General features: G+C 48.0%; 1 protein-coding gene across 1 annotated transcript; it reads left to right on the top strand.

Annotated features, from left to right (window-relative positions):
• The first annotated feature begins 4758 nt into the window (after positions 1 to 4758).
• PJVK (pejvakin) lies at positions 4759 to 26137 on the top strand. The gene is made up of 6 exons (XM_044305093.1): positions 4759 to 4972; positions 12159 to 12354; positions 23179 to 23320; positions 24011 to 24128; positions 24214 to 24309; positions 25836 to 26137. The coding sequence occupies exons 1-6, from the start codon at positions 4762 to 4764 to the stop codon at positions 26135 to 26137; spliced, it is 1065 nt and encodes a 354-aa protein (XP_044161028.1). The 5' UTR covers positions 4759 to 4761.

A 26137-nucleotide genomic window follows, 5' to 3' on the forward strand; every position in this document is an offset into this window, starting at 1 on the left:
GGCGGCGCTACTGCGGAGGGAGCTGCTGCTCAGGTCTGTTCTTAGTCGAGGGGTGGTGGGTGTGGCTTATATGGCCATGAGCGGACAGCCATGGTGGGATGTTTGGTCATGGGGCGTGGATTGATATGATAAATATGGCGGGTGTGGCTTATATGGTAATGAGCCGAGAGGGCTGTTCTCTAAGAGAAGTTGGTGGAATGTATTGCCATGGGGAGTGGCTTGATATGATAACTACGATGGGTGACGTTATAGGGTAATGATGGGAGTGGCTTCAGGGGGCCGCAGATGGCATAGGATTGTAATAGGTTGTCACACGGCCTGTCCTTATCTGGTGAGATGTAAGGGTACGTTCACACACCTAGGGCCCACCAGTAAAATTTATTTTGGGGGCCCACCAGTAAAATTTATTTGGGGGGCCCACCGTACGGATACATTCAAATATAATAAATAATCTAGGAAGTGTTTTATATGAACATAGGCCACTGGTGCAGGGGGTGGGAGACTAGGGGCCCATCTTGCTCAGGGGCCCATTGGAGGATCCGAGCCTGTTCACACAGTCAGGTTTCCTCACACGGTTTTGAAAGCCAAAACCAGGAGTGAGTTACAAAAAGGGATTGGATCCGTCCTTTATATTTTCTCTCCGTTTACGACTCCTAATTTTGGCTTCCAAAAAACAAGTGGCCGTGCCCTTAGGGCTCATGCACACAACCGTATTTTGGGTCCACGTCCGATCTGCATTCTTTGTGGGCCATACGCGCACTGAACACCCTGCTGCAGGCGCTCACACACACGCAGGCTCCCGAGGCACAAAAAGAGGGACAGGCAGCGATGTCCCCGTCAGGCTGTCAGAGAGAGTGCTCTGTCTATAACCAAGGAGTATCAGGGTACATTATACAGGGAGTAATATAACTGAGGAGGGGTATCAGGGTACATTATACAGGGGTAATATAACTGAGGAGGGGTATCGGTACATTATACAGGGGTAATATAACTGAGGAGGGGTAACAGAGCACATTTTACAGGGAGTAATATAACTGAGGAGGGGTATCAGAGCACATTATACAGGGAGTAATATAACTGAGGAGGGGTATCAGGGTACATTATACAGGGGTAATATAACTGAGGAGGGGTATCAGGGCACATTATTCAGGGGCAATATAACTGAGGAGGGGTATCAGGGTACATTATACAGGGGGCAATATAACTGAAGAGGGGTATCAGGGCACATTATACAGGGGTAATATAACTGAGGAGGGGTATCGGGGTACATTATACAGGGGGTAATATAACTGAGGAGGGGTATCAGGGTACATTATACAGGGGTAATATAACTGAGGAGGGGTATCAGGTTATATTATACAGGGGTAATATAACTGAGGAGGGGTATCAGGGTACATTATACAGTAATAGTACCCCTGTATAATGTCCCCTGATACCCCTCCTCAGTTATATTACCCCTGTATAATGTGCCCTGATACCCCTCCTCAGTTATATTACCCCTGTATAATGTCCCCTGATAGCCCTCAGTTATATAACTGAGGGGTATCAGGCAGGTTACATTATATACAGGGGGAATTATTACTGAGGAGGGGTAGCAGGGTAGGGTACATATGCGTTATATACTGTTACTGTGTATATATACACTCACCTAAAGAATTATTAGGAACACCATACTAATACGGTGTTGGACCCCCTTTTGCCTTCAGAACTGCCTTAATTCTACATGGCATTGATTCAACAAGGTGCTGATAGCATTCTTTAGAAATGTTGGCCCATATTGATAGGATAGCATCTTGCAGTTGATGGAGATTTGAGGGATACACATCCAGGGAATGAAGCTCCCGTTCCACCACATCCCAAAGATGCTCTATTGGGTTGAGATCTGGTGACTGTGGGGCCATTTTAGTACAGTGAACTCATTGTCATGTTCAAGAAACCAATTTTAAATTATTTGAGCTTTGTGACATGGTGCATTATCCTGCTGGAAGCAGCCATCAGAGGATGGGTACATGGTGGTCATGAGGGATGGACATGGTCAGAAACAATGCTCAGGTAGCCCGTGGCATTTAAACGATGGCCAATTGGCACTAGGGGGCCTAAAGTGTGCCCAGAAAACATCCCCCACACCATTACGCCACCACCACCAGCCTGCACAGTGGTAGCAAGGCATGATGGATACATGTTCTCATTCTGTTTACGCCAAATTCGGACTCTACCATTTGAATGTCTCAACAGAGATCGAGACTCCTCAGACCAGGCAACATTTTTCCAGTCTTCAACCGTCCAATTTTGGTGAGCTCGTGCAAATTGTAGCCTCTTTTTCCTATTTGTAGTGGAGATGAGTGGTACCCGGTGGGGTCTTCTGCTGTTGTAGCCCACCTTTCTTTCCCATTCTGAAATTCAGTTTGGAGTTCAGGAGATTGTCTTGACCAGGACCACAACCCTACATGCATTGAAGCAACTGCCATGTGATTGGTTGACTAGATAATCGCATTAATGAGAAATAGAACAGGTGTTCCTAATAATTCTTTAGGTGAGTATATATAACACTTAATTATACAGAGGTAGGTAGGGTCACGGACTCACGGGTCTCAGGCAGGGCAGCAGTGTTCTTCTTGTATCCTGTAACGGAGCAGCAGCAGCTGGGCACAAACACTATCCCGTCGCCGCCGCCGCCCTCACCTCTCTAGCACTAGGCGCGCGGGCCGGGCAAGCAGCTCAGGTTCTTCCTTCCAACTTTGCCGCCGGCCGCCCAGGCGGATGCGCTCCCTCTCCTGGCTGCGTGCGCGCGGCTCTTCTGACTCCGCCCCCCTATGTGCCTATGTGAACTTAGCCGCAGCCCGCAGGACTGTAGGACAGGTATTGTAACTACAGCGCGGCACTGCGGTGCAGCGGCGGCTTAAAGGGGAAATGAAAATCCTCCACTGTTTTAAACGTAAGCCGCCAGTTTCAGGTTGCTAGGGGGCGCCACATCTGGTTATACATTTCCCCTCCAGGGAAATGTGGATTTTGATGCAGATTTTCCCCGATCTCATCCTTTGCGAAATCCACACTGAAAATCAGCAAAAACCCTGCTGCAGATATCAAAATCAACAAGGCAGGAATAGAAAATACATGCAAAGTGTAGATAAGATTTGTCAAATCTCATTCACTTGGCTCATTTCACACTAGCGGCACGGACCTCCGGCAGGCTGTTCCATCGGGTGAACAGCCTGTCGGATCCGTCCTGCCGCTAGTGACCGCGTGCCCCCGGACTGCCGCTCCGTCCCCATTGACTATAATGGGGGCGGGGGCGGAGTTCCGGCGAGGCACGGCACTGCGCGGCGAGAGGCTGCCGGAATAAACGTCAGACATGTCACTGCCATGCCTCGCCGGAACTCTGCCCCCGCCCCCATTATAGTCTATGGGAACGGAGCGGCAGTCCGGGGGCACACATTCACTAGCAGCAGGACGGGTCTGACAGGCTGTTCACCCGACGGAACAGCCTTCCGGAGGTCCGTACCGCTAGTGTGAAAGTAGCCTTCGGCCTCATGCACACGAACGTTGTTTGTTTCGGAAATTGCAGCCCGGATGCGAACCCGTTCACTTCAATGGGGCCACGAAAGATGCGGACAGCACTCCGTGTGCATCTGTTGCTCCGTTCTGTGGCCTCGCAAAAAAAAATTAAACATGTCCTATTCTTGTCCGTTTTGCAGTCAAGAATAAGCGTTTCTATTATGGGCAGCCTGTTCCGTTCCGCAAATTTTAGAACGCACGCGGGCGGCATCCGTTCTTTGCAGATCCACAATTTGCAGAACGCAGAACACGGCGCGGTCGTGTGCATGAGCCCTTATGCTGTGGTCTTTCTGCTGGAAAATCCATACAGAAAAACTGCGTATAATTTGCAATGTGGGCAGGTAGCCTTAGCCGTACGGCCACACGGTCCTGAAATACTTCGGATTGGCCGTTGCCGATTTGCCACGGTGGATTTGCGTGCAACGTTTCTCAATACAACAAAGCGGGTGAGATTGAAACACGGGGCGGATTTTAAATCCAGAACATGTCGATTTGATACTGTGGATTTCATAATTTGCATTGTGTGGCAAAAATCGGTGACAGATCTTTATGTAATTAGTGCAATTTTTGTCGAATGTGTTGCAGATATTGCTGCGGAGTCGTGGCCGGTTGTTCCACCCCAGATAACGTCCCGCATTGGCGTACCCTAACACAGCGCTGCATCAGACTGTGGAGCACTGGCGCTCCTGTTGTAAAGGATATGTAAACCTGACATCACGCTACCAGTTCTGAGGTTTTATGTAACTTTTTGTTATAATATAACTAGTATTATTATTTTTCTTTTTACTTTCTCCAATGATGCTGACAATAAAATGAATTTATTTAAAATAAAAAATAAAAAAGGAGAATTTCTTGGTTGTGTTAGAAATGAGAGAGCTGATATACAGTCTCACAGTGAAATGAAAAAATACCCAAATCACCTTCATATCTTTGGGTTGAAAACCTTTGTGCTTCACGACATGGAACATGTACAGCAACAAAGGCCCCTATTGCATTACACCTTCAATTATTCATTGACTCATGTAACAGGAGTCAATGAGGGTACATGAGATGCTGGAAACAGCACAACATACTGTGCGCTGTACGCATGAAGTGTTGAGGATGCTGCGAATGACCCTCAGAATTAGGACATTTATTTCAATTTTCTACCAACTACACGTGGTGTGACTGGAGACCACCCAACCAGGATACAGATATCTATCTACTATGTTTGCTGCTGCTACAAAGAACTTTGTGAAACAAGTGGGTGATGGTGGGCGGCTGATACCCGTGCCCAACCTTAGTGAAGCAGACAAATACCAGCCTCTGAGCCTCGTGATAAAGAAGAAGCGCTGCTTGCTTTCTCGCAAGTACAAATTCATCTCAACCCCTTTTACACTCAAGGATATTCTTAATGGAGATAAGGAAATTTCTGCAGGTAATTCCCAGTGGTGATGAATGTGAACATTTATGCTGCTATGTTACTTGGTACTGTCTTGTTGATTTTATAGTTGCCCTGTCTTTGTGACCTAGCATTGCTTAGTTGTTTCTCTGGTGTTCCAGTGGGTCAGTACCCTGTCCCTGGTGTTCCAATTGGTCGGTATGCTGTCTCTGGTGCCCCAGTGGATCAGAGTCAGGTCCCTCGGGTTCCAATGGGTCAGTTTACTGTCCCTTGGTGTTCTAGTGGTGTTCAGGTGGGTCACTATCCTGTCCCTGGTGTTCTGGTGGATCACTATCCTGTCCCCGGTGTTCCAGTGGGTGAATATTCTTTCTCTGGTTTTGGTGAGTCAATATACTGCCTGGTAAGTGAGCATCCAGTCCCTGGTGTTCCAGTGGGTCAGTATCCTGCCCTTGGTGTTCCAGTGGGTCAGTATTCTGTCCTTGGTTTCCAGAAAGTCAGTATCCTGTTCCTGCAATTTCGGTGGGTCATTATCCTGTCCTAGGTGTTCCAGTGGTTCAGTATCCTGTCCCTAGTGTTCCAATTAGTCAGTATCCTGTCCCGGGTGTTCCAGTGGGTCAGTATCCTGACCCAGGTGTTCCAGTGGGTCAGTATCCTGTCCCTAGTGTTCCAATTAGTCAGTATCCTGTCCCGGGTGTTCCAGTGGATCAGTATCCAGTGGGTCATGACATCCGCCAAACCGGATCTTGATAAGTGTGATCAGAGCATGACAACAGGCGACCACAGGAGCCAGAACCCTGCTCCAGGGAGCAGGTAGGTATGTGCAGTGACCCTCTGAGGAGCTGGTTTAGAGGAAAGGAGTGTTAGTGCCCCGATGAAGTGTTGTGTCACGATGCACTCCCTCAGGCCAATGCTCCATGTGGATCGTCGCAGTGAAAATATAGTACTGAAGAATGAGGCTAGAGTTAAACGTAACAACGTTTTTTTTTTTATAAAGTGCAATGTAATATTTGAAATACATACAGTTGCAGCAATTCTTAGTTCAATTCTGTGGCACCAATAATAATATGGAGGCAGCTTGGTTGGTGGTAATTCAGCACTTAGGTGATACTGGCCTAGAGGTTGTTTGGTTATGGATGGCTTGGCTGTAGTCCCTCACCTTACTAATGTCTGTAGATGCAGATGCAGCAGTTTACCCTCCTGTCTGGAATCTCAAAGCTTCACTTTGGGACAATTTAGGGTATTTCTCCCTAAAGAATCTGTGATGGAAGCAGGAGCTCTGCAACTGCTTCCTCTCCACACTGGGAAAATCCCCCTCCTGGCAGAGAGCAGGACCAGCCCATTCCTACCAAGAGGGGAGGAACGGGGTGGTTAACCCTATTCCTGCCAACCTTTGCCATGCCTTCCTTGCTGGTAATAACGGCCAGGAACAACCAGTAAAATACAATGCATAACAATATAGTAATTTCCCCCACACTGCCCCCCATAGTAATTTGCCCCACACACACAGTAATTTCCCCCACACTGCCCCATATAGTAATTTCCCCCACACAGTAATTTCCCCCACACTGCCTCCAATACAGTAGTGTCCCCCACACTGCCCCCACAACAATTTCCCCCACACTGCCTCCAATACAGTAATTTCCCCTATACAATAGTTTCCCCCACACTGCCTCCAATACAGTAGTGTCCCCCACATTGCCCCATATAGTAATTTTCCCCACAAAGTAATTTTCCCTACACTGCCCCAATACAGTAGTTTCCCCCACACTGCCCCCCCACAGTAATTTCACCCACACTGCCCCCATACAGTAATTCCCCTATACAGTAGTTTCCCCCACACTGCCCCATACAGTAGTGTCGGCCACACTGCCCCCACACAGTAATTTCCCTTACACTGCCCCCACACAGTAATTTCCCTCACACTGCCCCATACAGTAATTTCCCCCATACAGTAGTTTCCCCCATACAGTAATTTCCCCCACACTGCCCCCATACAGTAATTTCCCCCAAACAGTAGTTTCCCCCACACTGCCCCATACAGTAGTGTCCGCCACACTACCCCCACACAGTAATTTCCCCCACACTGCCCCCACACAGTAATTTCCCTCACACTTCCCCCACACAGTAGTTTCTCCCACACAGTAGTTTTCCCCACACTGCCCCCCACACAGTAGTTTCCCCCCGACACAGTAGTGTCCACCACACTGCCCCCCACACAGTAGTGTCCCCCACACAGTAGTGTCCCCCACACTGCCCCCCACACAGTAGTTTCCCCCACATTGCCCCATGCAGTAATTTTCCCCATACAGTAGTTTCCCCCACACTGCCCCCCCACAGTAATTTCACCCACACTGCCCCCATACAGTAATTCCCCCATACAGTAGTTTCCCCCACACTGCCCCATACAGTAGTGTCCGCCACACTGCCTCCACACAGTAATTTCCCTCACACTGCCCCCACACAGTAATTTCCCTCACACTGCCCCCACACAGTAGTTTCCCACATACAGTAGTGTCCACCACACTGCCCCCCACACAGTAGTTTCCCCCACACTGCCCCATACAGTAATTTCCCCCATACAGTAGTTTCCCCCACACTGCCCCCCACACAGTAGTTTTCCCCACACTGCCCCATACAGTAATTTCCCCATACAGTAATTTCCCCCACACTGCCGCATACAGTAATTTCCCCCAAACAGTAGTTTCCCCCACACTGCCCTATACAGTAGTGTCCGCCACACTACCCCCACACAGTAATTTCCCCCACACTGCCCCCACACAGTAATTTCCCCCACACTGCCCCCACACAGTAATTTCCCTCACACTTCCCCCACACAGTAGTTTTCCCCACACTGCCCCCCACACAGTAGTTTCCCCCCGACACAGTAGTGTCCACCACACTGCCCCCACACAGTAGTGTCCCCCACACTGCCCCCCACACAGTAGTTTCCCCCGACACAGGAGTGTCCACCACACAGTAGTATCCCCCACACAGTAGTTTCCCCCACATTGCCCCATACAGTAATTTTCCCCACACTGCCCTCATACAGTAGTGTCCCCCCACACAGTAATTTCCCCCACACTGCCCCATATAGTAATTTGCCCCACAAAGTAATTTTCCCTACACTGCCCCAATACAGTAGTTTCTCCCACACTGCCCCCCACAGTAATTTCCACCACACTGCCCCATACAGTAGTTTCCCCCATACAGTAGTTTCCCCCATACAGTAGTTTCCCCCACACTGCCCCATACAGTAGTTTCCCCCACACTGCCCCCACACAGTAATTTCCCCCACACTGCCCCCACACAGTAGTGTCCCCTACACTGCCCCCCACACAGTAGTTTCCCTCACACTGCCCTATACAGTAATTTCCCCCATACAGTAATTTCCCCCATACAGTAATTTCCCCCACACTGCCCCATACAGTAATTTCCCCCAAACAGTAGTTTCCCCCACACTGCCCCATACAGTAGTGTCCGCCACACTACCCCCACACAGTAGTTTCTCCCACACAGTAGTTTCTCCCACACAGTAGTTTTCCCCACACTTCCCCCCACACAGTAGTTTCCCCCCGACACAGTAGTGTCCACCACACTGCCCCCCACACAGTAGTGTCCCCCACACTGCCCCCCACACAGTAGTTTCCCCCGACACAGGAATGTCGATCACACTGCCCCCCACACAGTAGTTTCCCTTACATTGCCCCATACAGTAATTTTCCCCATACAGTAGTTTCCCCCACACTGCCCCCATACAGTAGTGTCCCCCCACACAGTAATTTCCCCCACACTGCCCCATATAGTAATTTGCCCCACAAGGTAATTTTCCCTACACTGCCCCAATACAGTAGTTTCCCCCCACACTGCCCCCCACAGTAATTTCCCCCACACTGCCCCCATACAGTAATTTCCCCTATACAGTAGTTTCCCCCACACTGCCCCATACAGTAGTGTTGGCCACACTACCCCCACACAGTAATTTCCCCCACACTGCCCCCACACAGTAATTTCCCCCACACTGCCCCCACACAGTAGTGTCCCCCACACTGCCCCCCACACAGTAGTTTCCCCCACACTGCCTCATACAGTAATTTCCCCCACACTGCCCCCATACAGTAATTTCCCCTATACAGTAGTTTCCCCCACACTGCCCCATACAGTAGTGTTGGCCACACTGCCCCCACACAGTAATTTCCCCCACACTGCCCCCACACAGTAGCGTCCCCCACACTGCCCCCACACAGTAGTGTCCCCCACACTGCCCCCCACACAGTAGTTTCCACCACACTGCCCCATACAGTAATTTCCCCCACACTGCCCCATACAGTAATTTCCCCCACACTGCCCCATACAGTAATTTCCCCCAAACAGTAGTTTTCCCCACACTGCCCCATACAGTAGTGTCTGCCACACTACCCCCACACAGTAATTTCCCTCACACTTCCCCCACACAGTAGTTTCTCCCACACAGTAGTGTCCACCACCCTGCCCCCCACACAGTAGTGTCCCCCACACTGCCCCCACACAGTAGTTTCCCCCACACTGCCCCATACAGTAATTTCCCCCATACAGTAATTTCCCCCACACTGCCCCATACAGTAGTGTCCGCCACACTACCCCCACACAGTAATTTCCCTTACACTTCCCCCACACAGTAGTTTCTCCCACACAGTAGTTTCCCCCACACTGCCCCATACAGTAATTTCCCCCATACAGTAGTTTCCCCCACACTGCCCCCACACTGCCCCCACACAGTAGTGTCCCCCACAGTAGTTTCTCCCACACAGTAGTGTCCACCACCCTGCCCCCCACACAGTAGTTTCCCCCACACTGCCCCCTACACAGTAGTTTCCCCCACACTGCCCCTACACAGTAGTTTCCCCCACACTGCCCCATACAGTAATTTCCCCCACACTGCCCCCCATACAGTAATTTCCCCCATACAGTAGTTTCCCCCACACTGCCCCCACACAGTAGTGTCCCCCACACTGCCCCCCACACAGTAGTTTCCCCCACACTGCCCCCACACAGTAATTTCCCCCATACAGTAATTTCCCCCACACTGCCCCATACAGTAGTGTCCGCCACACTACCCCCACACAGTAATTTCCCTTACACTTCCCCCACACAGTAGTTTCTCCCACACAGTAGTGTCCACCACACTGCCCCCCACACAGTAGTTTCCCCCACACTGCCCCATACAGTAATCTCCCCCATACAGTAGTTTCCCCCACACTGCCCCACACAGTAATCTCCCCCATACAGTAGTTTCCCCCACACTGCCCCATACAGTTGTGTCCGCCACACTGCCCCCACACAGTAATTTCCCTCACATTTCCCCCACACAGTAGTTTCTCCCACACAGTAGTTTCTCCCACACAGTAGTTTTCCCCACACTGCCCCCCACACAGTAGTTTCCCCTGACACAGTAGTGTCCACCACACTGCCCCCCACACAGTAGTGTCCCCCACACTGCCCCCCACACAGTAGTTTCCCCCGACACAGGAGTGTCCACCACACTGCCCCCCACACAGTAGTGTCCCCCGACACAGTAGTGTCGCCCACACTGCCCCCCACACAGTAGTTTCCCCCACATTGCCCCATACAGTAATTTTCCCCATACAGTAGTTTCCCCCACACTGCCCCATACAGTAGTGTCTCCCCACAATAATTTCCCCCACACTGCCCCCACACAGTAATTTACCCCACACTGCTCCATATAGTAATTTGCCCCACAAAGTAATTTTCCCTACACTGCCCCAATACAGTAGTTTCCCCCACACTGCCCCCACACAGTAATTTCCCCCACACTGCCCCTACACAGTAATTTCCCTCACACTGCCCCATACAGTAATTTCACCCATACAGTAGTGTCCACCACACTTCCCCCGACACAGTAGTGTCCACCACACTTCCCCCGACACAGTAGTGTCCACCACACTTCCCCCGACACATTAATTTCCACCACACTGCCCACCACACAGTAATTTCCCCCACACTGCCCCATATGGTAATTTGCCCCACACATAATAATCTCTCCCATAATTATTGCCCCACATAGTAATCCCTCCCATAATAATTTGCCCCCACACAGTATCCCACTATAATATTTTTCCCTCACATGTCCTCCTGTGTCCCCCTCAAATTTGGCACATAAAATAATAAAAAATAAATACTCACCTATGTCCAGGTTCTTGCTCGCAGAGGAAGGCGCGCACACTTCACTGTGCTGCTGCATCCCGGCCCAGGCGCGCGCGATGACGTAATCACGCACGCCTGCGCTGGGATTTCACTACCGCATAGGCCTTATAGGTGATCGGCGGTGGGGCAGGGAAACTATGTGCTCCCATGCCCCGCCGCAGTATGTGGGCGTCAGCGCTCCAGCAATGAGCGCTTCCATCTGTATTGATGGAAGAGCTCATTGCTTCTGGCACCCCCCTGAGGGCCGGCACCCGGGGTAGACCGCGCCCCCCCCTAGGCACGCCACTGCTGCAGACTGCTAGCAAGTAGGAATAATAGTGGAATGGCACAACATAGAGTCATAAGGCTAGATGCTGAATTGTTAGGACATGAGGAATGCAAGCAATTACTAAAATAGGCAAGTCAGGAGATGTGACAGATGTGTCCTCCTTAAAGGGGTTAGCAAATGATTAATGTAAAAAATGAAAATCCGATATCATACAAAACAAGACAATATCTTCCTAATAAGCCTAGAACCAGCCCTGTACCTCACATAGATCCAGAGATCTCCCCATTCATTGCTTCAATTGCTCTGCTAGATTTATTTCAAGCTGGCAGTTTAGGAGGTGGGTCCTTTCTCAGGGGTCATGTCCTTTCTGCTGCAGCTGGTGGCAGGTGAAGGACAGAACTAAGCATGTGCTTCCATCCATCTCAGTGAGAAGGACAGAGATATTAGAAAGTGAGCAACCAGCAGGTGGCGCCATACAGATAGATTTCATTGAATAACTCAGTAGCTATAATACATTTTTAATTACATGCAATTACAAAAATATTCAGATCCAGGTGCTGGTTTGAAAAATGTAGAATATTTGGACGAGCTTCAGCACTGTCATGTGCATGTACACTTCTTCATCACCATCAACAGTGTGCACCCGAGGGTGGCCAGTTTCCTACACCATGATTTAAATACACCATACTTTTCACCACTAATAGAGGAAATGTTTTTGAATCACACTGTTATAATGCTGTCCTTATTCTACAGGTGTCAGTTCTTATCAGCTGCTGAACTATGAAGATAAATCTGATGTGTCTTTCAATCGGAGACATGGGAATCAGATCATGAATGACGTCGGCATCAATGTCTATGGCTCTGATTCGGTTGCAGTTAAAGCTTCCTTTGGCGTTGTAACCAAACACGAAGTAGAAGTCCCGACACTGCTTAAGGAGCTGATTTCCAGGTAGAGTATTATGTCCTGGGCTTGGTGGCTCTGTGGTCATCAGCGCTGGGGTGCTGGATTTAGATCCAACCAAGGCCAACATCTGCATGTTTTGTATGTTCTTTCCATCATTTTGTGGGGTTTCTCCCAAACCTCAAAAAATTACTGGAAGGTTTGGAATTTAATTTGTATTATAAATGGTAATTAGGGGACCTGTTACATTTGGAGCCCAGGAGCTTTATAAAGGGGGTTGTCTCATCATGGACAATGGGGGCATATCGCTAGGACATGCCCCCATTATCTTATAGGTGCGGGTCCCTGGGACCTGCACCTATATCGAGAACGGAGCCCCGCAAGGTGGTGGCTGGAGGACTCCGGTCCGGCCACCACCAAGCCAGCTCCCCATAGAAGTGAATGAGAGCGTACTGCGCATGATCGGCCCCGCTCCCATTGATTTCTATGGGACTGACGGAAATAGCCGAGCCAGCGCTCAGCTATTTTCACCGTCCCCATGGAAAATGAATGGAGGGCGGCTGCGCATGCGCAGTGCACCCTCCTTCACTTGCGGGGCTCCGTTCTCGATATAGGTGGGGGTCCCGAACCTATAAGACAATGGGCCCATATCCTAGCGATATGCCCCCATTGTCTGTGATGAGACAAGCCCTTTAAGTAGATGAATCCAAGTACAGTGTTTTACAGCTCATAGAGAAGAATGGAGCATTCTTAAATACCAGTCTATTTATACGGGGAGACATAGTACCCCTGTTCTGGTGATTAGTGGGGTGCCCATCAGTCGTACCCCCACCTATTAGACTCTTATACCCTATCCTGTGGATATGTTTAAAACATGTCACACCTTTTAAGGGGTTCTCCAAAACCGGTAACCAGGGGCATAGCTAAAGGCTCATGGGCCCTGATACAAGATTTTAGCTTGGGCCCCCCTTCCCCCAGTGCTTTTTGCACTTGAAACGGCACCCCCCAATCCCCCTCATGCCAAATTCTTGACCTAACCCCTTCCCTGCAGCCAGAGGTGCAACTTGACCGGCATGAACTTTCTATAATACTGGTGTCTTCTTATGGGGCACAAGGGTCTTTGGGTCCCTCAGGCTCCTGGGCCCGGTAGCGACTGCTACCTCTGCACCCCCTATAGCTACGCCCTTGCCGGTAACCCATTTTCAATTGTGGAGGCAAGTTGCAGAGGTCACTGACACTCCGGATACAGACCTGAGCACCCTTCTCCACTTCCAGTCTCCTGCACGTGTCACCACTGAGGCCACTGATTGGACGGCAGCAGGGACTTGCATGTAGACACTTCCGTTCCTCCAGCAGGGATCGGAAGTGCAGGAAGAGGGAGCTGGTGCTGGAACCAGAGTGCAAGTGACAGGGAGTCTTTTTTTTAAACCCTAGCACCATGTCTTCAAATATGAAAAGGGCTTCTTAGTCTCGGAGAACCCCTTTAGGTTCCTCTGTAACATCTCCAAAATTAACTCCAGTTATGACCTAAAGGCTATCCTTTATCTCAGTATAAGTATATGTGTGGGGTGAGCTGCTATCTACCAAATTTATCCTTTATCTCAGCCTGAGTGTCCGGTGACAATCGTATAACGGACTTTTGTCACTTACCAGTTGCTAAAAGGAATTTGCACTGCATTCTTAGGTATCTTGTTAGTACATCCACAGCCGCAGTTGTTATTCGGCTATATTCACATCACATATATGATTTGATATTTTGGGCATAGACCATGAACATCTCCAGAACGTAGACCGCCAGCGTGTTCCCCTGTACACCATGCACTTTCATACGTCATGCATAAACTGCCATGTTAAAAAAGTGTATTGCTTTTGTGCTTTGGCAAACTGTATAGCAAAGCACAGCAGGCCCACTTCCCTACAACTAAAAGTACAGTATTTACAGTGCTGCCCATAATTATTCATACCCCTGGCAAATTTTGGCTTAAAGTTACTTTTATTCAACCAGCAAGTAATTTTTTGACAGGAAATGACTTAGGTGTCTCCCAAAAGATAATAAGACGATGCACAAGACGCATTATTGTGGGAAAAAAACATTTCTCAGCTTTTATTTACATTTGAGCAAAAAATACAAGGTGTTCCGCACTGTGGAAAATCTCAGAGGACGTGGAAGCCAAAAGTGACACCTGTGCTGGCCAGGAGGATAGTTAGAGAGGTGAAAAAGAATCCAAGGATCACCACCAAGGCCATCCTGGTGAATCTGGGCTCTGCTGGTGGCAATGTCTCAAGGCAGACAATCCAACGGACACTGCACACTGCTGGGTTCCACGGATGCAGACCAAGGAGGACGCCACTTCTCCAGATAAGGCACAGAAAAGCTTGCTTGGCCTTTGCAAAAGCTCATCTGGACAAAGAAGAAGACTTCTGGTGTTCTGTGTTATGGTCAGATGAAACAAAAATTGAATTGTTTGGTCACAATGATGTTTCCTTCATTTGGCGTACAAAAGGAGAAGCCTTCAACTCAAAGAACACCATCCCCACTGTCAAACATGGTGGTGGGAACCTAATGCTTTGGGGGTGTTTTTCAGCTAATCGACCAGGGAACCTAATCACAGTAAACGGCACCATGAAAAAAGAGCAATACATGAGGGTTCTCAACGACAACATCAGGCAGTCTGCAGAGAAACTTGGCCTTGGGCACCAGTGGACATTTCAGCATGACAATGACCCAAAACACACAGCAAAAGTGGTGAAGAAATGGTTAGCAGACAACAACAATAACGTTTTGGAGTGGCCCAGCCAGAGTCCAGAGTTGAATCCAATTGAGAATCTGTGGAGGGAGCTAAAGATCAGGGTGATGGCAAGAAGACCCTCCAACCTGAAAGATTTGGAGCTCATTGCTAAAGATGAATGGGCAAAAATACCCGTGGAGACATGCAAAAAGCTGGACTGCAATTATAGGAAGCCAGGGGTATGAATAATTATGGGCAGCACTGTAGCATCCATCGGGTCAGTGGATGGCCTATCCAGAGATTTGTTTTCAGGTTCTGTTACAGGCTATACGTTTCTGTTAGTTCGCTATATGAATAACACTGGTGCACCTAAGATACTGGCTATTTATCATTCATAAAAAGTCACAAATTTTGGCACAAAATGGTGGGACTTTTGCTAATTTTCTGCCACTCAAACCACATTCCAGAAAGGTTTGAGGCTTAGTGGAAGGGAGCATGGCCTGGCGAATTCACTATAATTTAGGCCAGAAACTGAGCTCAAGTCTACATCAGTTCCTAACTTTTGTAGATTTGACGTTCTGTTACAAAGCAGAAGACGGGTGTAGGAAAGTCCTGTCTTGATAAATCTCCCCCAATGTGTCAATATGATCTGTTCAGGTGTCCCTATGTGCTGGTGGAAGTGCTAGGTCTGCACTGGACACCACCCAGGACCAGGGTTGCCAACCGTCCAGAAATTTCTCGACAGTCCGTAAAAATAGGTGATTTTTTTCCTGTGTCTGTGAAAAAAAAAATTGATGTGACAGTGATCATTTTTAGACTGTTGGTTTTTGACTAGATAATTTTGGTGGTAATTATCATCATGTTACATCTCACAGTAAACGCTGGTAATGAGGTATTATCAGTATATTCGGCTATAGACATGTACTGCGTATAATGTTTATCATTCAGTATGGTTTTCCAATCTGTCCGTAAGAAATGTTGGCTGTGCGTGATTTTGGGATAAGTTGTCCAGTAAGGGCTCATGCACACCACCGTTGTTTTGCGGTCCGTTTTTCACGGATCGTTGTTCCGTATCTGAGTTTTTTTTTTCTCTGATGTAAGTCCTCTTCCATTCCGTTATCCCACAAAACTAAACTGAATGAAAATCACTAATAAATACAAGTCAATTTGGGGAATGTATCATTCCATTTGTGCCTGTATTTTGGTGAAAATAATTAGAAAATTTTGGCACGTCATTTTTGTGCAAACATTTTTGACTTTTTGGTATTTGATACTGGCCTTATTATTATTGTTAAATTATATTTACTAGAATTTTTTTGTTGATTTTGTAATATAGTCTCCGGACAATTTTTCTTTTCACCTGCAACTTTTGAACGAAAGGTCATTAAAGGGTTTATCCAGACCAAACCCACAATACCCTGGACCCCCGCTACAAAAAGCACAGTGTTCTGCGGTATGCTCAATCTCATCAAAAAAGAGTCCAGTGTCCCTGACTGGTGGGACTGCCGGAAGTCGGACCCTGCCCACATGTAATATTATGGCCTACAGTGAGGACAGGCCAATATTATTTGTATTAGACCAGGGATGCTCAACCTGCGGCCCTCCAGCTGTTGCAAAACTACAACTCCCAGCATGCCCTAATAGCTGTAGGCTGTCCAGGCATGCTAGGAATTGTAGTTTGGCAACAGCTGGAGGGCCGCAGGCATGAATACAGGCTGTCACCGTGTTGAGGGAAGTGTCATATTTAAATATATATGTATATATGCCTTGACATATATACATATATATTAGCCCTTGTCTATAGGCTCGTCCAGGTGGGATCTATAGATATGCACGGATATGTATATAGGCCCCTTGGCGGCATACATCTCTGTGTATATGTATAGACCTGTGTATTGATGGGCTTAATGTTTGTGTCCTGTGTGTAGGTGTATATTCATGGATGTGCCCCAAACATCCATGGATATACATATATGCATATGATCCCCCCCCCCCTCAGTAGGTGTATTTATATAGATATATATGTATATATATATATATATGTGTATGGATGTGCCCCAAGCATCCATACACATATAGTATAGGACAAGATGTGCCCCCCCCCCCCCCCCGCTCCTCCTGCATCCCTGCAGGGGACGAGAAGGTCACCAGATGGCTGGACAATTATGTCCAGCCTCTGGTGACCTCAAAAGGCATAGGATCAATAGAGATCCGATGCCTTTTGGTTTTTAACTATCCCCAGCTGCTGGGGATAGTTAACATAACAGAGAGAGGGAAACAAACATCCCTCCCTCTGTTATCTGCATACCTTCGGCGCGATGATCATGCAGATGCGCTACAGGCGGAGGATCAAAGGAACCCTCCGCCTGGAAGCGCGTTCTGGGATGCGCGGGCCAGCGCGGTGACGTCATATCACCGCGCCGGCCCATGTGTTCTGGCCGGCGGCGCGCATGCGCGCTGCAGGACGGGCTGCGTCGGGAGCGAGCGCCGCCGAACTTAAATAGTCCGGCGGCGCTACACTGAGGCAGTCCGGGACACGAGCCCCAGCCGGAGAGGATCATCCCTGGACAAATGAGCCCCCCTGGACAACGAGCAAAAGACAATAAGTATCTACCCCTATACCCTATACCACCAACGATTATTAACCCTATATCACCCCCCTATCTACCCCTATACTCTATACCACCAATGATATTATTAACCCTATATCACCCCTCTATCTACCCCTATACCACCAACGATTATTAACCCTATATCACCCCCCTATCTACCCCTATACCCTATACCATCAACGCAATAACCCTTATTCCCCCCATACAATAATCCTTATTCCCCCCATACAATACCCTTACTTCCCCCCATACTATATCCCAAATTACCTTCCCCTGTTGTATACCCTCACCCCCTGTACCCCTGGTTACCCTTACCTTCCCCTGTCCCGAGTCCCCCTATATTCCTTATATCCCCTGTGTTCCATCATATCCCCTGTTCCCTGGTGTCTCTACCCCCGTCACGGCTGTCCTGCTTACCCCAGCAGTACAGTGTTCGTAATAACCCCTAGTTATTCCCCGTAGGGATAGCATATTGTCAGAATTGGGTGGGCTACTTGTAAAGTGTATGAATGTGTATTGCCATTAATTATAGATAGATTTTGGGGAGGAGTTGGGACTGTGTTAGTGTAGTTAGAACCGTATTAGTGTAGTGTATTAGTGTGTACTTATTGTTGTGCGCTGTTATAACAATATATATCTATCCCCTTGATATAGATATATATAGTTATAAACATATATATTCCTTTGTATTAGTAAGGAGTCGCCGCAATAGATGTAATGTATTGTTGGCACTGGATTATTAGTGTATTCTGTAAGGATTAATAAATACTGTGTCATTTATACCTATTGTGTAACGTGTGATTACTAGCGGTAGTCAGTAAGGCGCATGCAGTTAGGGTAGTTTGGTGATTAGCGTAAGGCAATCAGCAGTGATTTTTTGTTAATTCAGGCATAAATAGGCGGAGTTATCACAAGACGATTCATGCTTATTTATGAATATTAATTATTGAGATTTGCATAAATATCAATAATTAATATCCCCTTTAACACACCGCTCTTGACATGTCTGTTATAATAGCTACATGCATTTCCCATGTAATAACAATTCTGGAGCCTCTATTCTTATGGCTCCATGTTATGCAATTCCTCTGTTATTCCTACTTGAATATTATTAATGAATTGCCAGCATTCTGCAATAAAGGTCCATGTGGATGTTTCCAGTGGGGGGATTAGGGGGTCCCTGCACAGTCTGACATTCTGTAATCAGTGCTGCCAGTGTCAGACTGTGCAGAGACCCCCCCCCCCCCCCCCCCCTCCCCAACTGGTAGCACCCATCTGGACTTTCCTTGAAAGCTGCTGGCAATTCATTCATACACTTGTAGAAGGAATAATACAGTAATGGCACAATATACACTTATATGAGAAAAAATGTTTCAGAATTGGTACAGTATTACATGGTGAAACGCAAAAAGTTAACAAAACAGACATGTCAGGAGAGGCGACATCTCACTGCCCTTGGGGAATAGTGGCGTTGGTGTACTAGTGACATCTGCTGGTGAAATAATTGAACTACAGATAAATCTGACTGTTCATTTTGTATGTGAGCACAGTAAATACTGCATGAGTGTAATATACAGTGTAGTTGTATATGTAACCATTACTTTACTCTGTTAATAGCCTGTATGTAACTGAAATATATGATTTTAAGGCTGATTATCTATAATATATAATTATATATAATGTGTGTGTGTTTGCACGGCGTGTGCATTGACAGTAAACACACAGTCTAATTTTTCTGCCCAATCTGACACAGCGCTGATAATTAGGCTGTGTAAGAGACTACTAATGAGCTCTTGGGGGTTAACAATTGCCCCTGCAGTGCTTCTGGTGCCACTCAGTCCCCTTAAGGCCTCTTTCACACTAGCGTTTTTTTTTCCGTTTTGCGGGCCATTTTTTTGCATTCCGTATACGGAACCATTCATTTCAATGGGTCCGCAAAAAAAAAAAACTTATCTCCGTTCCGTGCAAACATAGAACATGTCCTATATTTGGCCGCAAATCACGTTCCGTGGCTCCATTAAAGTCAATGGGTCCGCAAAAAAAACAGAATGCATACGGAAATGCATCCGTTTGTCTTCCGTATCCATTCCGTTTTTTGCGGAACCATCTATTGAAAATGTTATGTCCAGCCCAATTTGTTCTACTGTATACTGTATATGCCATACGTAAAAACGGAACCGAAACGGAAACACAACGGAAACAAAAAACGGAACAAAACACTGAAATAGCTATACGGTAGTGTGAAAGAGGCCTAATGCAGACCTGAGACAAGACCGAAAAAATAAATACTCAGCTCTCTTTTCCTCCTGCGGGCGCCTCGGCTCTTTGTGCAGCACTGTGTCTAGGCTTGCACTACACTGCGACCGGACGTCACACAGCGTCAGATCGTAGTGCGCTCCCATACACACTATGTCCCATCCTGAAGCTGTGCGCTGCCAGGACTTAGAGCAGCGCAGGCGCCCGGAAAAGAAGACCAGGGAGCGGTGAGAAGTACCTGGAAAAGAAGACCAGGGAGCGGTGAGTAATACCAGTGCTAGGACTAGGAGTGCCACGCTCCCTGCTCCCTGAGCCCTGAAAATGAATCCATTTGTCCTCCTCCTGGGCTTTTTCCTGAGTTTGGGGTACTGCTGTAGACGCTTCCCCTGCTTCCATGGTAGCTACAGCTCTGGGGCTGCGCATATAATTGGAATAATTATCTTTCTTCTGAAAACAGTGCTACATCGATCTGTTCACAGGCTGTGTATTTGATATTGAAGTTTAGCTATATTCTTTTCAATGTAGCTAAGCTGCAGTACCAGGCACAACCTATAGACAGGTGTGGCACTATTTCTGAAGTCAGCCATGGTATTCTAATCCTGGACAACCCTATTAAGCAAACGAGTCATTGACAGCAGCAGAAAGACATCCCACAGTCTAATGGTCCATTCAGACATCCACAAAACACGGATATCGGCCATATGCGTTCCGCATTTTGACTGTAGACTTTCTTGCAAACGGGCCAAAATTTGGTGCATTTTTGGAGCAATTCAGCGAATCTTCTTTTAGATAAATTCACGGCACTTAGATGTCCATGGCTGTGGCTAATCGGCAAAGTGGGTGGATTAGCGGAAAAGGGGGTGGATAGCTCTACTTTCACACTTGCATTGTTGTTTTCCGGTATTGAGATCCCGCTGAGGATCTCAATACCATTAAAAAAATCTTTCCGTTTAGTCCTCATGCGTTCCGTTTAGGATGCATCAGGATTTCTTCCGTTCCGGCAGCATTCCGTTTCGTGACCAAACGCAAAACCACTGCAAGCTACAGTTTTGTGTCCGGTCATAAAAAGAGAATAAAAACGGATCCGGTACTGAAAACAATGTAAGTCAATTGTGACGGATCTGTTTTTATAGGAGCCTAAAAAAACGGATTCGGCACCCATTGACTTTCAATGTATTTAGTGACGGATCTGTTTTTTCAGTTTTGATTTTACACAAACGCATCCTAACAGAACGGATGCATCCTGATGTGCAAAACCAAAACGGATCAGTTTAATTCTGGAATTGAGATCCTCTACCGCACGGGTGTCAAACACAAGGCCCGCGGGCCGAATCCGGCCCGCCAGACCTCCTCATGTGGCCCGCGTAGCCGCCGCCGGCCGCCAGCCTTCACCTTTTATTATCACTTCCTGCAGGCGGCCCCTGCAGGAAGTGATAATAAATCGCATAATGAGCGGGAGGGCTTTTTTCTGGCGGAACGCACCGGAACGGCGTTCCGCCACCTTTTGACATCGCAGCCTGCCATGCTCCAGCATGGCAGGCTGCGATGTATCAGTGGGGAGGGACTGGGAGGAGTAGCTGGGGGCCGGTGCGTTGACTGTGCTCCGGCCCCCAGCTCCAGTAGTTATAAAATGTGTACAATTAATAAGGATTCTATTCATGAGGCCCCCTCTGCAGTAGAACATTCAATATAGCCACATCCTACTCAGGGCTGTTATCTTAATGCTGGCCGGCCGGGCAGAGGAGCGGCAGCGTCACGACTGACGTCATGTGCCCGGCCTACTTTCTGAATGAAGGAGGCGGCGCAGGCATGTGACATCAGTCGCGACGCTGCCGCTCGTCTGCCCGGCCGGCCAGCATTAAGATAACAGCCCTGTGAGTAGGATGTGGCTGTATTGAATGTTCTACTGCAGAGGGGGCCTCATGAATAGAATCCTTATTAATTGTACACATTTTATAACTAGTCTGTACTGGAGTGGCAATGGGGGGGGGGTCTGTGGATGGCACTGTTATGGGGTGGGTGGGGGTCTGTGGATGGCACTGTTATGAGGTGGGGGGGTCTGTGGATGGCACTGTTATGGGGTGGGTGGGGGTCTGTGGATGGCACTGTTATGGGGTGGGGGGTCTGTGGATGGCACTGTTATGGGGTGGAGGGTCTGTGGATGGCACTGTTATGGGGTGGGGGGTCTGTGGATGGCACTGTTATGAGGTGGGGGGGTCTGTGGATGGCACTGTTATGGGGTGGGGGGTCTGTGGATGGCACTGTTTTGGGGTGGGGGGTCTGTGGATGGCACTGTTATGGGGTGGGGGGTCTGTGGATGGCACTGTTATGGGGTGGGGGGTCTGTGGATGGCACTGTTATGGGGTGGGGGGTCTGTGGATGGCACTGTTTTGGGGTGGGGGGGTCTGTGGATGGCACTGTTATGGGGTGGGGGGTCTGTGGATGGCACTGTTATGGGGTGGGGGGGGGGTCTGTGGATGGCACTGTTATGGGGTGGGGGGTCTGTGGATGGCACTGTTATAGGATGGGGGGGGGTCTGTGGATGGCACTGTTATAGGATGGGGGGGTCTGTGGATGGCACTGTTATGGGGTGGGGGGTCTGTGGATGGCACTGTTATGGGGTGGGGGGGTCTGTGGATGGCACTGTTATGGGGTGGGGGGGGGTCTGTGGATGGCACTGTTATAGGATGGGGGGGGTCTGTGGATGGCACTGTTATAGGATGGGGGATCTGTGGATGCCATCCCCAGATCCCCCATTAACAGTGCCATCCCCATCTGGGGGGTTTCTTTGCTGGGCTGGACTTTTATAGCCCCCCCAAATTTTACTTGCATCCCTGTTCTCTAAAGGGGCGGTTTTAGGGGGCGGTCCTAGGGGTGGGCAGATCCCCCATAAGTGTCACCCACAGATCCCCCATAAGTGTCACCCACAGATCCCCCACAGATCCCCCATAAGTCCGATACAACCGGCCCTTTGAGGATGACCAAACTGCTGATGCGGCCCCCGATGAATTTGAGTTTGACACCCCTGCTCTACCGGATCTTAATGCCGGAATTAACAACGCAAGTGTGAAAGTAGCCAAGGGGTGGATAAGCGGCAAAGGCTGGGTGGCACAGAATTGTATAGCCAACCAATAGTCAGAATAACGCCGGACAAAATTGTCTATTCAGCCTGAGCGATAAATTTGGCACCATCTGGTACGTTACATTATTTTTCTAGTAGGAAGAAAAAATATATGACTTTCTCTTCGATCTCAGACAACTCTTTTCCTTCTCAGAACTATTGACTTGGATCACTGTTTAGTTCGTCAGTCAAGAGAAAATGGAAAGGAAATTCTGTGTGTGGTGATGGAAACCATTCGGACAACTCGCCAGTGTTCTCTGTCTGTCCATGCTGGCATGCGGGGAGAAGCCATGAGGGTAAGTGTGTAGATCTGACGCTTTCCCTCACTGTGAGGAGGATGATGATCAGAAAGGATATTTCATGGACAGGACCAGGGGATATCTGGAAATTTAGGGGCTCTTAAGTGAAACAAGACAGCCATGCTGCCCATGGAAGTCCATGGAGAGGGGAACGGTGAGGAGCCGTGGGCTGCTAGAGAGAGGGAAAAGCATTTTTCTCTAATAAGATATATTACTAAGTTTCATATAGTCACCTGTACTGTTGAAACAACAGGGACCATTTAAGGGCTCATGCACACGAACGTATTTTTTTTGTCCGTTCCGTTTTTTTTGCGGACCGTATGCGGAACCATTCACTTCAATAGGTCCTCAAAAAAAAAAAATAACGAAGTTACTCCGTGTGCATTCTGTTTCCGTATGTCTGTATTTCCGTTCTGCCAAAAAATAGAACATGTCCTATTATTGTTCGTATTACGGACAAGGATAGGACTGTTCTATGAAGGACCAGCTGTTGTGTTGCGCAAAATACGGAATGCGCACAGACGTCATCCGTATTTTTTGTAGATCCGTTTTTTTGCGGACTGTTCGTGTGCATGAGCCCTAAGTCTAATCAAATCAAAAAGTTAGTGCCTGTGGAAATTGACTTCACTTTGTAAATTTACTATGTGATTCACACATTCATTTTCTTGTGACCTCTTTTAATCTCAGTTTCGCATAATTGATGAGAAGAACCACAAAGGGCGCGACAAAGCTATTGTGTTTCCAGCGCACACGACCATAGCATTTAGTATCTTTGATCTGTACATTCACCTGGATGGTCACTTTGGTAAGTTTCATCTTCGCAGAATATCTTTGTAATTTATCCTGACAAGGAGAAGTCATACTTAACCGTATATGTCCTCGTTTCCCAGAACTTTGTGTGTCATCTGCTTCAAAAGGTGGTTTTGCGAAGGAGCCTAATAGATCATTTTCCTTGAATGCTATACGGAACACCTTGTACCGAACAGGCATCTTATTCACTGGTAAGAAGGGGAGTACTTTTTATTTCATTTTATAATATTTGCAGCTCTTACATCTCTATGCTTTCTAGTCCTTATCCAGGAGGAAACAGCTAAATGGAAGCGGAGAGCTTTTAGTATTAGACTCTGAGGCTCTCCAGCTGTTGCAAAACTACAACTCCCAGCATGCCCAGACTGCCTACAAGTATCAGCCTACAGCAAAGCATGGTGGGAGTTGTAGTTTTACAACAGCTGGAGAGCCACAGGTTGGCCAGCCCAGTATTAGAGTGTAAGCAGGGGGTGTCATGGCAGAAATCTGTAAGGTAAAGGGGTTGTTCAAATTACATTTTATGGGGGCAAACGGCAGGTAGGCAGTTAAAAAAACTAAACTCACCCTCCAGAGCCCCCTCAACTCCAGCACTGCCGCTCCATCCTCCCCACCAGGCTTCAGTAGTGATGTAATGTTTTGGCTGCAGCTGTGACGTGCCCATATACCACATGTGACAGCTGCAGCCAGTTACCGGCATCAGCGGTCTTGTGCCATTTACCACTGAGGCCAGTGATTGGCTGCAGTGTAGCACATCACAACTGCAGTCCAGCAGAGACTTCGACAACCCTCTTTAGGCTGGATACACACTTCTCTGTTCCAGTGTACAAACATATTAAACATCCATATATTTTTTGCACGTGTCATGGTCTGACCATGGGTTTAACTGGTCTGAACTCACAGACTCATAGGGATCTGTGGTGCTGTGAGTTCAGGTCACTTAAAAGTGTGGTCAGGCCGTGCAAGTAATATGGACATATACTACATCTGGAATATGGATGTGTGAATCCTGCCTAAATGTATTGTCTATTTGCAAAAAAATAAAATAAATAAATAGAATCATACAATCTATAGTGGAGAGCAGCTATGAAAATCATCTGTCACTCTGTAGTAGCCATGACGGATTACACAAGCCTTAGGGCACTTTCACACTAGCGTTAAAGTTTTCCGGTATTGAGTTCCGTCCTTGGGACTCAATACCGGAAAAAAAACGCTTCATTTTTATCCTAATGCATTCTGAATGGAGAGCAATCCGTTCAGTATGCATCAGGATTTCTTCAGTTTAGTCCCTCTTACGGCGGTATTTGGCCGGAGAAAATACAGCAGAATGCGGTGCATTATACACTGCTCATTTCCTTTTCACGTAAGCTTGCCTCCCCCCAGCCCCATCCAATCCAGCACCGCAGCTCCTTCCTCTTCTCCGGGCTGCACATATTGTTTTGGCTGCAGAAGTAACCCCCTGTCCACCAATGCAGCCAATCACTGGTCTCAGCAGTCTCATGCCATACACTGCTGAGGCCAGTGATTGGCTGCAGCAGTGTACAGGACATCTGTGCTGTGCATGTCACTGGCTGCATCCCGGGGAAGAAGAAGGAGCAGCAGCACTGGATCGGAGGGGGCTTAGAGAGGTAAGCTTACGTGATTTTTATTGATATGGTAGTTTTGTAAGGTATATAACCTTTCCACCAATTCTTATTTTCCTGTGCAGGAAAAAGAACAATGGATATCATTGCTAACTCAGATTCTTACATGGATGACATATTTTCCGATTACTATGACAAGGCTGCCAGCATGACTGACATTTCTACTATATACATGCGAGAAGGAGCGCACACGCGTGTTAACCTCCTGAATAATAACATTCCCAAGGGACCATGCGCTCTGTGCGGGATGGGAAGTTCCAAAAGAGAGACGGTGTATGGCTGCTTTGAGTGCTCTTTCAATGGACAGAAGTACGTCAGGCTCCACGCCGTACCATGCTTTGACCTGTGGCACAAGAGACTGAAGTGA

This window comes from Bufo gargarizans, chromosome 8 (genome assembly GCF_014858855.1).
Source record: "Bufo gargarizans isolate SCDJY-AF-19 chromosome 8, ASM1485885v1, whole genome shotgun sequence".
Classification (NCBI taxonomy): Eukaryota; Metazoa; Chordata; class Amphibia; order Anura; family Bufonidae; genus Bufo; species Bufo gargarizans.